Consider the following 13773-nt stretch of genomic DNA (forward strand, 5'->3'; position numbering starts at 1 on the left):
GCACACTCTTGTGTATGTATTTATAGCCTGATCCACTTGTTAATCATTTGTATTCTCTTGAAATCAAAATTGAAATAAAATGTGTAAAAATTATTTTCTAGGCATTAATGAGCTACCGTAGACTGGTGTTAAGCATTTTCAACCAGACAGTCATGTTATACTGTTTGGGGGATGACAAGTTCAAGAAGAATGGAACATCACGTTTATCATCGAAAAGAACCTTTCCAGCTCTGTGGTGAAGTACAGTATCGCCAGTACTAAGATGATATCTATAGATGTGCAAGTCAGACCAGTTATGTGACTGTAACTCAAATTTGTGTACCAGGCATGTGGCAGTTGATGACCGTACGTTAACTTGAAGATGTATAGAAGTATAAAGGATGGAATCCAACCTGTCAGGTCACATCCTGATGATGCCTCCTGAGGAGTATGGTCTTCTTATAAGCAGGGAAACCGGAAACTGTTCTCTCTCTCTCTGCCCCTGCGCCTTGCTGCTTGCAGAGAATCTGCCACAAACCCTGAAAGCTGCCGGTGCCTTGCAGTATTTCCACCCACTTTAGATCCACAAGACGCTGCCTCCCTGGGCCCGTGATCTTCCTGCCTCCCTTTTCACCATTCTGCACCCCCAGCCTATGACTGCATGGGTCTGAAGAGGACGCTGGCTTACAACGGACTTGTGGACTTGAGTTGGACTGGCCTGGGATGCCATTTTTTAATATAAAATACTTCTTCATAATGAAGATCATTCTTATACATTTGTTTCTCTAGATAACCTAGCCTGACACAAGATGATATTGCCAAAGGTGAAGAAATAGAAGAATTCCACTAACTTCTTCGGTCTGAAATGGATCAAACGTAATCGAGATGTATTGATAATTATTAGTGATTGGAATCAGAAAGTTGAAAACAGAGGAAGGATTAGTTGTTAGAAGACATGGCTTTGGCAGTAGAAATGAAGCTGGAGATCTCATGACAGAATTTTGCAAAACCTACAAGTTATCCACTGCAAATACCGTTTTCAACAACACAAATAGCTGCCAGATGCAACACTCATAGACCTTGCCAGATGAGATACACAGAGGAACCAAATCAACTACATCTGTGGAAAGGGACAATATATAAGCTCATTATTATCAACTAAAACAAGTTCAGGGGCTGACTGTGGATTAAACTGTAAGTTACTCATAGGCAAGTTCAAAATGGGCTAAAGGAAATAAAAGGTCCATAAGATCCTGCCCCTGAATTTAAAGATTAGATTTTCAAAAATAGCTTAGAGGCATTGCCCACGAGTGGCAGAAGACTAGAGGGATCAACATTACAAACATAATATGTGCAGAAAGGAGGAGGTGGTCATTAAAAAGACAAATGGATATCAGAAGAGATTCTGAAGCTTGCTCTTGAAACGACTGGAAGAAATTATTAAAGAATTGAACAAAATATTTCGATGGAAAATTTATGAAGGCAAAGTATTATACTACCATGGCCAAGGACTTCGTGTTAGAAAACCAAAGAGGAAGAACACACTAAACATTTCTCAAACTGAAAGAACTAAAGAACAGATTTAAACATGGAGTTGCAGTTTGATGCGCAAATATTATACACAACACGGGAAGCATCAGAAGGAGATAAGAAGAAGTACACGAGACTTAGAGTCCCCCCAAAAAATGGTCCCCGAGCCCAGCTCCCCTGATTGCACCCCCACTCCACAAGCCATCCTCCTGCATAGAACACTCGCTCCACTTGCTCTGTGGACTGGGAGTCCATATGCGGTTCCTGTTTCTGCTGCTGCTCAGATGTCAGCGCTGTCTTCTAGATCCAGGAGGGTCACTGTGCTCCACTCCCGGTTCTTGCCGTTAATGAGATCCCGCCCCTTCTCAGAGGATTCTATTTATACATAGCATAGCAGGATGGCATTGCAGGGAATCCTGTTCACAATTACTCAGAGAGGAAGCCAGTATCTTCCCCCATCTTCGTACCAAACCCATGCAGGAAAAAGTCATGTGGTGGCAGTTAGAGGCTTTGGGCTAGAAGGGACACTAAATATTTCTAGGCATTAAAATTCTGGGAATAAAACCTTACACAGTTCAACATTATACTGAAAAGATTCCTATGTTTCTCATCTAACCCTAAGCTAATTCTCACTGCAGAATTAATAGCTATCTCAGTACAAAATTATAAGTAATAACTACCAACCACGCTGATTTGGTATTTAATATAAAGCTACCCATTACTGGGTCATGATTTTCAGTGGTTTGGCGGTTGTGTAATGGTGTAATTTGGCAGTTAGCATAATGATGTACTCCTCATCCACACGGTGTAATCTGATGTGATCAGCCAGCCAGTGTTGTAGGGGGATTAGGGTGGGGTGCAACATTCTTACTCATGACATGGCCCTGATGCCACGTAAGGGAATTTCCCTGGGTTTTGGCTGCATCACATTTTCTCAGAGGAGAGAGCTGCGAGTAGAAAAAGCAGGGCTGCATTCCCACCAAGAAAAAGGATCTGGGAACAGAGTGAATCCTTTGAACCTGGGGTCTCTGGCCTGAGGCCCTCCTAGATCCATGGGACTATCAATGTCAGTTACACTGGGGGCACTCTAGAAATACCCATAACGTTAGAAGGAGAGACGTCATTCCCCTGTAATGGGTGCCCTGAATTTAGACCAGTAGCATCCCACACTGAGAGAATGAGTTCCTATGTGTTAAAACGATTTACTTGTGGTGTTCAGTACGGCAACACTAGACGCTGGTAATTGACACATTCGTTGACCATTTACAATCCAAGAAGTGTGCCCGATCCTTTATCGAAATGATCAGCTTTAATTATTGCAACATTCAGTGAACCTAGGTCATGTTTTAATTTACAAGTAAGGAATGGAGACAAGAACAGTAATAAGCCACCTCAAACATTTTATGTAAAAAGATATAAAATGAATATAGTAATAGAACTGTAATAAATTAAGGAAAAGTTGAAAATACACTTGTTATGAAATTGAACTGAAATGTTAGGATGAGTTAAGGGAGGTCATTAGAAAGCACTAAAATCATGAAAACATAAGAGGACTCCAGGGAAGACTATTGGAAGATTGGGGCATGTATCGTATCAAGTAAACCTTGATTCTCAGAGGTGGTGAGGACAGCCTTAAGATCAGGGTCTCACATTTCCAGGGTGGTCCTTGCAGAGGCAGTGAATGATTGAATGTGGCTCTTCTAACTAAAGTCTCTCCCACCAAATGCACAGGTCTCGTAAGAAGGTAGGAGGAGCTACTGATAGGATTCACCTGTGAGTAATTGTGAACAGTATTTCCTGGAATGTCATCCTACTGGGTATAAAAAACCCTCTGAGAAGTAGGAGGAGGGAAACTCATTCCCAGCAAGAGCCAGGAGTGGACCATGTCATCTTGACCCAAACTCCCCAGTGAACCTCCTGGATTCAGAAGACAGCTATAACATCAGAGGAGCAGCACGGGAACCAGGAGCCAGAGCATGGAACCGAGTCATAGACTTTCCAATCCACAAAACAAAGCTGAGTGCTTTTGTGCAGGAGACTGGCTTGAGTGGCATGCCTCTAGGCACAATTGGGAATCCAGAGAGGTGAAACAGAAGAACATTCGTTAAAACAGCTCAATCCTATAAGAACTGGCTTTACTGTGTGTGTACTGTCCTTGAAGATCTTTTAGGTTGCCTCTGGTATTCGTGAAGTAGATTTCCTGTTTACTTGTCTCTCGGTGAAGTGACTATCCCTTCAAGGAAAGGATGGGGAAGACAAAGACAATTCAGATTGTGTGACAATGAGAAGGATTTGGGGAAACATGGCTCCGATACTCTCAAGTGAGGTTGGTATATCCAGCGGGATTTTGACTATAGAAAGCCTTTGGGCTAGAGATTTTAAACTCATGAATTCATGTTGATGTTTGAGGAATGAATGCCATCTTGAGTGGAAAGTGAGAAGACTAGGTGGTTTAGGAATCGACCATCAAAACAAAAAGCAAAAGAAACATATTGCCCTTAAGTTGAATTCCAACTTATACAGTGATCCCACCTGATGGAATAGAACTGCCCCAGGAGGCTTTCATGGCTGGGAATATTTACAGGAACATAGTGCCACATAATTCTCCCACCAGATGGAAGGTGCGTTCAAACTGCTGGCCCTTTTAGTTAGTAACAAAATTCTTACCCACTGCACTACCAGGGTTCCTCAGGATTGAGCGTGTTCACCAACAACCTATCAGGACCTGACTGAGGAGGGAGGGTCCATTGCTTTGGAGCTAACACAACAGAGAAAAGCCAGAAAAGGCGAGTGGTGTCAGCAAAGTCAAGGTAGTAGAGTATCAAGGGAAAAGGCAGTCTTAGGAGCTCATTGCATGTGACGGTAAGAGGCCAGTGATGGCCTGTACCTGGCAGCATTATTTCTATGGAGTTAAATATTTGACGTCTGACTTCAAAGGCCAAAGGAAAGGTGAGAAAAATGTTTAAAAAGCACATTCATCCCTCCCGATGAACTTTCAAAAGTAGAGAGGAGGTGCCCTGATGCTGAGTGGAAGAGAGAAGGTGAGTGATTGAGGATGAAGTAGACCTCAAACTAGAAGCCAAGCCTGACTCTTAGCGACCCTACAGGACAAAGTAGAACTGGCCCATAGGGTTTCCAAGGCTGTAAAATCCTTAGGGAAGCAGACTGTCAACATCTTACACCCAGAGTGACTGGTGTTTTGGGTTACAGACCTTTCCGTTTTCACCACTGCACCAGCGAGGTTTCTGAAGTAGACCTTGTCCACGGACCCTGGGTGCAGCAAAAGGAAGCAGTGCGCTCTGTCCTGCTCCATCCTCAGAACCGTTGGGGTCCTTGAGCCCTGTCAGTCCATCTCATAAAGGGCCTTCATTGCTGACCTTCTACATTATCAAACATGGCATCTTTCTCTAGGGATCGGTCCATCCTGATGAGATGGCCAAAGGATATGTACATGTTTATCAGGAGGGGCCATTCCCTGAAGAAATACTTGGGTACCTTAGAAATACTCTCAAAGAGCAGCATATGGGTAAACCAACACACACACACCCTGAAGATTTAGTAGTTTGTCCTGTGGGAAAGCCAGCAGGGGACAGCACAAGAAGAGCATCATCGAGGTCTTGGCACGACTTGACTTACATACGTTGGCCATGTCAGGAGAGACCAGTCCCTGGAGAGAGAGACAACATGCTTGGTAAAGGAGGAGGACAGGGAAAAAGAGGGAGTCACTCAGCAAGGTAGGTTGGACGCCATGGCTGTAGCAATGAGCTCAGGCAATCGTGAGGATGGCTCTGCTGAGTGGTGTTTGCTCGGCTGGGCATGGGCTCCCTGCGGCTCAGGCTGACTAGGTGGCACCTAGCAGCAGCAGGTCTCCTGACTCCAAATCGGGCGGTAGAGTTCAACTGTGACACCCAAAATAGAAGGAAGACATTTTAAATCGTGTGGAATGCTAATTTTTTTTAGTATTTTAATTTCTTCTGTTAGATACAGACTGGAATAAATTGTGATTGTGCTTTAGTATCTTGATATGCTCACTGTATTGTGTGCACAAAAACTGTGTGAATAAAAAGCCACTGGCAGAATCTGGACCCGCATGTCAAACTCGTTAATGATGCAAATGTCAATGATTAAGGGATGCCATACTAGTTTTATTTCTGATTGGTGAAATCATTAAATTTCAGAATGAATTGGAAATGTAAAACACTAAATTTTAAATGAACCATTCTTAGTTATGAGTAGTTAGTTATGTCTTATCTTTGAGCAGGTGTGTGGAAATAGAATGTTCAAATATGTATATTTTAGCAGCCGTGCCAAAATAAAAGTAGTTTTTGGTGTAAGAGCACCACCTATAGGTTTTTCTTCTTGAAAAATAATTTTAAAACCCAATGAAGTTTTTTGCTTCTTCTAGTTTTCCCTCTGACTAACTTATCAGTTTACTTAGAAGTTACCAGTTTTCTACTTTGTCATTAAAAAAACAATTCTCACTGCTGTTCAATGAGCTAGTATAGGACGAGTACTTGCTTATCTGCTAGTGCTACTGTACTGCTAAGTCAAATACAATGCAACTCCAGACTTACATTGTTCTCTCTAATGTGGATGAGTCTCTATGGGAAAATAATTTCCTACCTTCTGGGACTGGGGGATTATTGGTTTTACTTGTTTATTTCATGTTTATATTCATGTCTTTTGCTCTGAAAGACTTTGGCAGAAGATAATAAAAAGTCTTATCAGTTATTCCAGGGTATTCATTTCATTACATTATTGTGATGCCTCATTAGAGCAGGTAGAAACAGAACTCTTGTAATTTAAATTAAGTGTCTTTAAAGTATTTATTAAAGTTTACATCTTTTGGTAAGAAAATTGACTGACTTTTCACAGTTAAACAGCTGGGAGCTTTGACTGCATGGACAATGAGGTACATAGTAACCTCTGTATATATGTCTCTGTAGGGTAGATTCTATGCCAGGAATCTTGATATTCTGAGTTAATTTCAAACCAAGATCCTGTTTGTTACGTGCCGTATTTCCAGACTGACTCATTTGCTTCATGGGGCTTCCCCCCCCCCCCTCGTGGGAGGAATGACTTTTAAAACTTGATTGTATGTTTTCTTTAGAAAATAGGTTATTCTATAGAAATAAGGATTGACTTTTTAAGCAGTGTAGCTTAAAGAGTGGTGGTTTTGAACTGCAGGCCCTGTTGGTAGTAGCCCCAACACATGACCCATTACACCACCAGGGCTTCTTTTGTCTCAAAGTGCCAGAAATGCACTCAAAATTTAACTGGGAAAGAGCTGCCTCTTCAAAAGAGAGCCAGCCTTAGTGGTGTGAAACCGTCCTTTGCTAATGGGGCACACCTTGAAATCAGAAGAAGGGTTAATATCTCTCTCCCTGCCATTGAGTTGACTCCAGCTCCTAACGACCCTCTAGGACAGGGGAGAACTGCCCCTTGGGTTTCTGAGAGTGAGCTCTTCACATAAAGTGTTAGGAAGTCTTGTCGTTCTCCCCCAGGGCAGCTAGGGGTTCTCAGTGTTGGCCTTGGGGTTGGCAGTCCAGTTCATAGCCGCTGTACTGCCAGGACTCGTCGCATTCTGAAGGGGGGCGTGGAATGGACGGCCTCAGCACCGGTGGTATCTTGTTCAATGTACAGAGGGTCTGAATGGGTCCACGCAGCGACACCGCTTAACAACAATGTGCTCTAAATTGGTTATTCCTCCTCTGCTCTTACATGAAAACCAGGTAATCTGATTTGTTCAAAGAGTATAAGTAAAGGTATAGGCTATGAATTTGTCTCCTGAAGGCTTAAATATTCATCATACAATGTTTTGTAGCTTGATGGCCTTTTTTTTATGATTGGGAGAGATTAAACTCAGGCTGTCGGCCAAATTTGGGATAGGTGAAATATGAACTGTTTTGCAGTGGGGTTTCAAGATAATGCAAGGAAAGTAATCAGAGAAGCTGCTGGTAGTAGCACATACAGCTTGCATGAGTATTTTCCTTTATGATATTCAGATAGCTAATCATATATTGTTGGTATTTTGAAGCTTTATTGAAATAACAGGAATTATTCATAGCCCTGTAATAATGTTTTGGAGTGTTGCTGACTAGATTTCACAATTATTTTGCATAATTTTGAGGTTAATGTTCTACTTGCCTTACTCAATGATCCACTAACCTCTTAACAAAAATGATAATCCCACACTTCAGGGCACAGTTTCGTAGGTTTTCTGTATGGCTTTGTTCAGAAGACTTTCATTTAAAGTGCCCTAAATGCAGCATTGTGAACAATAGTGGAGTACATGTTGAACCTTGAGGTAATTTGAGTAAACCAATTTTAAAAGACAGTTTTGAAGATAGAAAGCTCAGTCTCTATGGCCAAACCTAGCAATCATGACTCTTAAACTGTTATTCCAGATCCGATCTGAAAGTCTGTGCCCGGGCTGACTGTGTGCTTAATTAGGTTACGGGGCTTTGACTAAAAGGGCAGGCAAGACGTATCTTATTAGAATAACAAGCCCTTCAGAGTTGCTAATACCATATTTTATTGTATATGATTGGTTGTCTGAAGTGGGGTTTTGTGTTTGTTGTTCATAAATGCTGGTGTTCATAATGCTGTGCGGAAAGTATAATAATTAGCTGGAACTGCTTTGGCTCTCTTCCAGCTTGTGGCGAGACTCCAGAACAAATTCGAGCACCGAGTGGGATAATCACCAGCCCAGGCTGGCCCTCCGAGTATCCTGCCAAGACCAACTGTAGCTGGTTCATAAAGGCAAACCCAGGGGAAATCATTACTATCAGGTAATTCTGATCCACTTCTGTGTTGCTCTATATTATTTTATTATAAAATACAAATTCAATTCCCAACTATCGTTATTCAACATGCAGTAATATAAAAAAGAAGCCTCTCAGACAATGTAATGAATCATACCTATCAGTTCTATCGTGCAGGAAGAATAATGACCGTCCTTTAGCTACTGTTAGTGAAGCATGTGTTTTGAATATTTCCTAAGGGCAGATTGCATCGAGCCTGCCACGTTCCTCTAGCCCACCTGTGAACAAAAGGCATACATTTGCAAAATGGCTTATTAGGATCAATATTGTAATCCTTGGCTGTGGACAAGCTACCAAAACTCATCATTCTACTGGTGGGTGTAGATCGTGACTTTAGTCTCATTAGTAGAGTTCTCTATCCTTGAAACATGCAAATAGTGCATAAATACTATGTTTAGAAAAATATTTTTCTAACTTTGAACAAAAGAATACAAAATATTCGGGGGGAAAGTGAAAGGCATCCTTGAGGAAAGACCCATGAATTTCAGATTCTAAACTAAAAGTGATATTAAGAAGATTCATTGTAGAAATCACTTAATGAATTAGTTACAGAGAAAGTGTGGGACTATGGTGTTGAGAAAAATGTCAGTGCTTGCTTAAGGAAACTATATCACGGCTATTTAAAATTGTATATTTTCCTGAAGGCAAAAGAAAATAGTGTCTTTAAACAAACTAAAGGTCCCCAGTGGCACAATGGTTAAGCACTGGGCAGCTAGCCAAAAAGTCAGTGGTTCGAACCTACCAGCAGCTCCTCAGGAGGAACGACCCCGCTCTGTCCTGTAAAGATGACTTACCACCCAGGAAAGCCCGGAGGGCAGTTCTAATCTGCCTTGGAGGCCGCTGTGAGTTCAAAGAGACTGGACAGCAACAAACGGAGAGCTTGACTGGAATTGAAACATAAGAATGCCACTCCCCTTCAGAGACCGTGTTCAGCATCCTTTCAGGTGTGTATGGGTAGGAATCATGGGGCTCTAAGAGTGAGAAGGGTCAGATTCTGTGGCACTGTTGGGTAAAGCATTGCAATGCTAACCGCAAGGTCAGTGATTCAGACCCCTGTAGCAGCTGCTCTGCTGGAGGTGGATGAGGTTTTCTGCTCCCATAAAGATGTATAGCCTCAGAAAACCAACCACATGGTGGTCCCTGTCAGACAGCAGATGGGTGGGAGCTGTGCTTCAAGAGAGAGATTGGTTCTCTCCTCAGCTTATACAAACAAAAGGAACGAAGGAGAGATGCAAAAGTAGGTTTGCATCTTGAACCTATAGCATAGGTTCCCAAACGTATTTGACCTATGTGTTAGGCCATATTGACACTTGTGTAAGAAAGAACTTTATATCAATAAGTAATTAGGTATTAAGGAACATCCCAGCCAAATCCAACTCAGGTCCGTAAGTCCCTCTTCAGGCTCACATCATCAGAATGCAGCACTGTCACGGGCCAGTGGATGCAATGTCTCGTGGACCGAAGGTTGGACATGGCAGGGCCCGGGCAGCTGTCGGGATGGCCATCAAGCAGGAGAGTCAAGGCAGAGAGAGGGAGGCCACACGCACAAGGAGACACCGTCAGGCTGACTTGATTGACAGGTTGGAGACCACCCTTATGCTTTTATATATCTTCTAGTTGATATAAAATTATGTAACTACCACAGCTTACTACCCCCTTTTCAGAGGGGGTGGCTGGAATACACACACACACACATATATGTCAAATATACTCGCGTCTGAGCTGAGTTTTGCAGCACATTTTTTATGGTGAAATTAGGTGCCTCGTCTGATATTCCGGTCGGCTTATACTCAAGTATATGTGATATATATATAATTTTATTAATATTACTGGTCATGTCCCCTGGCAATTGAAGCCTTTATCATGATAACCCGTAATCTCAGATGACATACCGGTAGCTGCTTTTGCCGCCCCCTTGGATCGTTCCGGTGCCCCCGCTTTGGGAAACACCGCCGAGGAGCTCCGTCAGTCGGTGTGACGGCCGCGCGGGTGTCTCAGTTCGCAGACTGATCCTTTCATTTCACTTTTTTCAAAATGCTTATGAACAAAATCTGCGTTAAGATGCAAACCTACTTTTGCATCTTTCTCCTTCGTTCTTTTTGTTTTTATAAACCGAGGGAAAAAAACAATCTCTCGAGAAACACAGCTCTAGCCCATCCCCTGTATGACAGGGATCACCATGGGGTTGGTTTTCTTTGTCCTGCTACATAGTTGGCTCCCTAGAGTTGAACTTACATACTTGCGAGGAGCTTGATGTTCTTGCCTGATTGGTTGGAAAGATGAACCAGGAAGGTTATCCTGCGATGATACCAATGTTGGAAACTGAACATATGTCTACTTTCTTACTTGTAGTCTAGCTAATATGAGTGTATTCACTTGCTTGCCCCCCCATAATCATTTTCACCAGAGATTTCAAATATTATTATTGTTTTTAACATAACACTAGAATTTGTAGAGATTTTTTATCTTTTGAGCTAAAAATCCAACCCCAAATTGAAACTTGCTGTGATGTGAAACTTGGCATTTTTGGTAGCAGAGGCGCTTGTCTAGAGTCACCACCATCTGGTTCCGACCATGTATGTTGGATACTTGAGATTTCACGAAGTAAGCTACACTACAAACCAAGCACTGTACTACTGAAACAGAGACCAATTATGACAGCACCCTCCATCTAAAGGGAGAGTTCCTAGATTCTGAAAGGAGTTGATGAATTTGGACTTCTACAGCTTACTAAGGATTGGAAGTTGAATTTAGTCATTGTCTTCTTGCTTTTACCGAGGTTATCATGGTAACACAAAAACTTTCAGAAGCTGACACACATACACAGAGACAGTTTCACTTGTGAATATTGATGTAGAAGCCTAAACAAAGTATCCAAAAATCATGCCATAATCAAATTCAATTAATAAAAACATAAAGATGAATCAGTATTAGGAAAATTTTAATTAATTTACCATATTACATCAAAAGAAAAAGCATATGATTATGTAGAATCGATGTTTTAAAGCCTTTTGATAAACAGGCAACATTCTTTCCTGTAAAGGTAAAATAAAAATTAGTCGCCAAGTGGAATTTCAAATAGAATTTTTTTAAAATCAGGATAGAAGGGAAACTGAAATTATACACAATAAGCAATACCTAGAACTCTGTATAAAACTGGTTAGAAGATGGTTATATAAAGGAAATTTTACTACATCTCTGTTCTTTGAAATCCACCTAAATCAACAAAGGCCCAAAGAGAAAACGTCTTACTTGAAGCCATGGACTAAGGTTGAACTATTTTGCTCAAGAAATTAACTGGGGGAAAAACTTTAACCAACGCCTGGACTTACCTGGGGCTGAGGGTTTGGAAAGGCAGGAAGACACACTCTAAGAAAGGTCAATTTAAGTTGCTCTGCCTTTGAATCAGCTCAGTGCACATACCACCACGGTGGCAAGAGCCCCTGTGCCCTGTCCACCATTTAAAGCTGGTTCTGGTGTGAAGATACAGGGAAGAGGCATCGACAAGATAGATGGAATAGGGGAGGGACTGTGAAGCAGAGAGGACCAGAAAGCTTTTCCAAAATGAGTCTGTAATCCAAATTCCAGAACATAGAACATGTAATGGTAAAGACATACAGGTTTATATCAGATAATAGCTATATACCAGGGATTCTTTTCTAACTGTTTTATGCTTACATAGACACTTTTGGTAGCCTGGTGAGACCTATGGAATCAAGTCTGGAAATTCCTAAAATAAAATGCATTTTATTACATATGGAACCAGTTACATTGAAATAGAGTTATCAGGTATTTTAGAGTACTTGTAATATAAGGTATGCTTATTTATTAATACTTGAATAAGATTAGGTGATGATTCTCGTAGATCCTGTGCTTTCTAAGTAGTTAGGAGTGTAAATGGTATTTCTAAATACATGTAACAAAAGAATTGTAAAATGAGAATGTTAAGTGACAATGTGATGCCTGTTGGTGACACCAATTGTAAATCCAGTGATGGTTTGTTGCTTATATTTACAGTTGAAGGAACTGCGAATTTTCATTAGAGGCTAGTGAAAATACATTGAGATGTTTTGGTTTCTTTTTCCAGCCAACTTGAAAGGAAACTATAGAAATAAAGATTACTCTTAGTTGGTCTTTGTTAGGATAAGAGTGTTTTAGTATTTGAATTAAAACATCTGACAAAAAAATACAACCGTCTTGAACATGTAGCTGAGGAACAATAACTGCACAGAAAATTTCAATGTCAAAGAAGGCTGCCTTCCTTTCTCAAAAGAAGGTATATTAAGTAAACTTCATAACTGGATTAAGTCATCTCATCTTTAAGAGTTAGATTATCTGATTGGGCCTATTAATTAGTTTGTAGGGTTTTATGCTCTGCCATAGAGTCGATTCTAACTCAGAACCACCTGATAGGGGTTTCAAAGTCATTGTGGGAACTAATAGCCTTTGAACTGCTTATCTTGTGGTTAATATTTTTTAATGAAAAAATAATTTAAAGAAATTCACAGTAAAACAGAGATTGCCAGTAAATTCATCTTTCTCCTTGGAGTGGCTGGTGAATTTGAACAGCTGACCTTGTGGTTATGAGTGACCCACTCGACTAGCAAGGCTTGCCTCAGTATTTAAGGCAGTGTAAAACAGAACATTGAAATCGTGTCTGCCCACCTTTTTGGAAGCAGTTAACAAATCGTATCTATTTTTGCCAGAGTTATGTGGTGCTTAAATACACTTCAGTGAAATTGTGAGTTATTAAAAACCTTTGCTACCAATATCTTAACAAATTAAAGCAGAATTGTCTTTTGACTTAGCAGTTCTACTTTTAGAACTGTAGAGAAGTACTTGCCCATAAGCAGAGTGATAGTTACATGTATAAGGGTGCTTTTATTTACAGTAGTGAGAAATAATCAGAAACAAATTGACTATCAGCCTTAGTTGCAGTTAGAAAAAATCTTAAAAGACAAATACTGAGCAAATTAGATTTGCATCATTGTTTCGTTAAGGCCGAGGCAAAGAGAAATAGACCTCTTTTTGGTGAGACATGTTTAGGTCTAAGGAAAGGGTGTTTTAGTCTCCCTGGTTAATTTCCTATGTGCTTTTATGTGTGTGAATGTTGTGCCTTTACTCACATTCATATTTTATGAATTATAAGATTTACTATTGGAGTATAAAGCGATGTATGTGAAAATGCATTCTAAAACTGATGGACTTTTCTCTGCAAAAAATTGTTCATTTATGTCTTTATTTTTACTTAGAGTTTTGCTAGGTTTTTTTTCTGTAAATGTAAACTATAAATTTTACATTGAGTGAGGCTATGACAAGCCTAATCCAAACCAAAAGGAAGCTGTGTGGATACTTTATCAGCTTGTAGAGCAGAGTTTCTGCCTCAGACACAGGATACTTTGGGGTGCTCTGAATTAAAAGTCTCCCTCCAAAATCCACA

At 40.8% G+C, this 13773-nt stretch overlaps 1 protein-coding gene across 1 annotated transcript in view; it reads left to right on the forward strand.

The window, feature by feature from the left end:
* The window catches only part of LRP12 (LDL receptor related protein 12), a 73850-nt gene that overhangs the window by 49045 nt on the left and 11032 nt on the right, over positions 1-13773 (forward strand). Inside the window, exon 3 of the mRNA XM_075549376.1 lies at positions 8165-8300. Within this exon, the coding sequence (XP_075405491.1) occupies positions 8165-8300 (136 nt within the window). The remainder of the gene's footprint in view (positions 1-8164; positions 8301-13773) is intronic.

This window comes from Tenrec ecaudatus, chromosome 5 (genome assembly GCF_050624435.1).
Source record: "Tenrec ecaudatus isolate mTenEca1 chromosome 5, mTenEca1.hap1, whole genome shotgun sequence".
In the NCBI taxonomy this organism is placed as follows: Eukaryota; Metazoa; Chordata; class Mammalia; order Afrosoricida; family Tenrecidae; genus Tenrec; species Tenrec ecaudatus.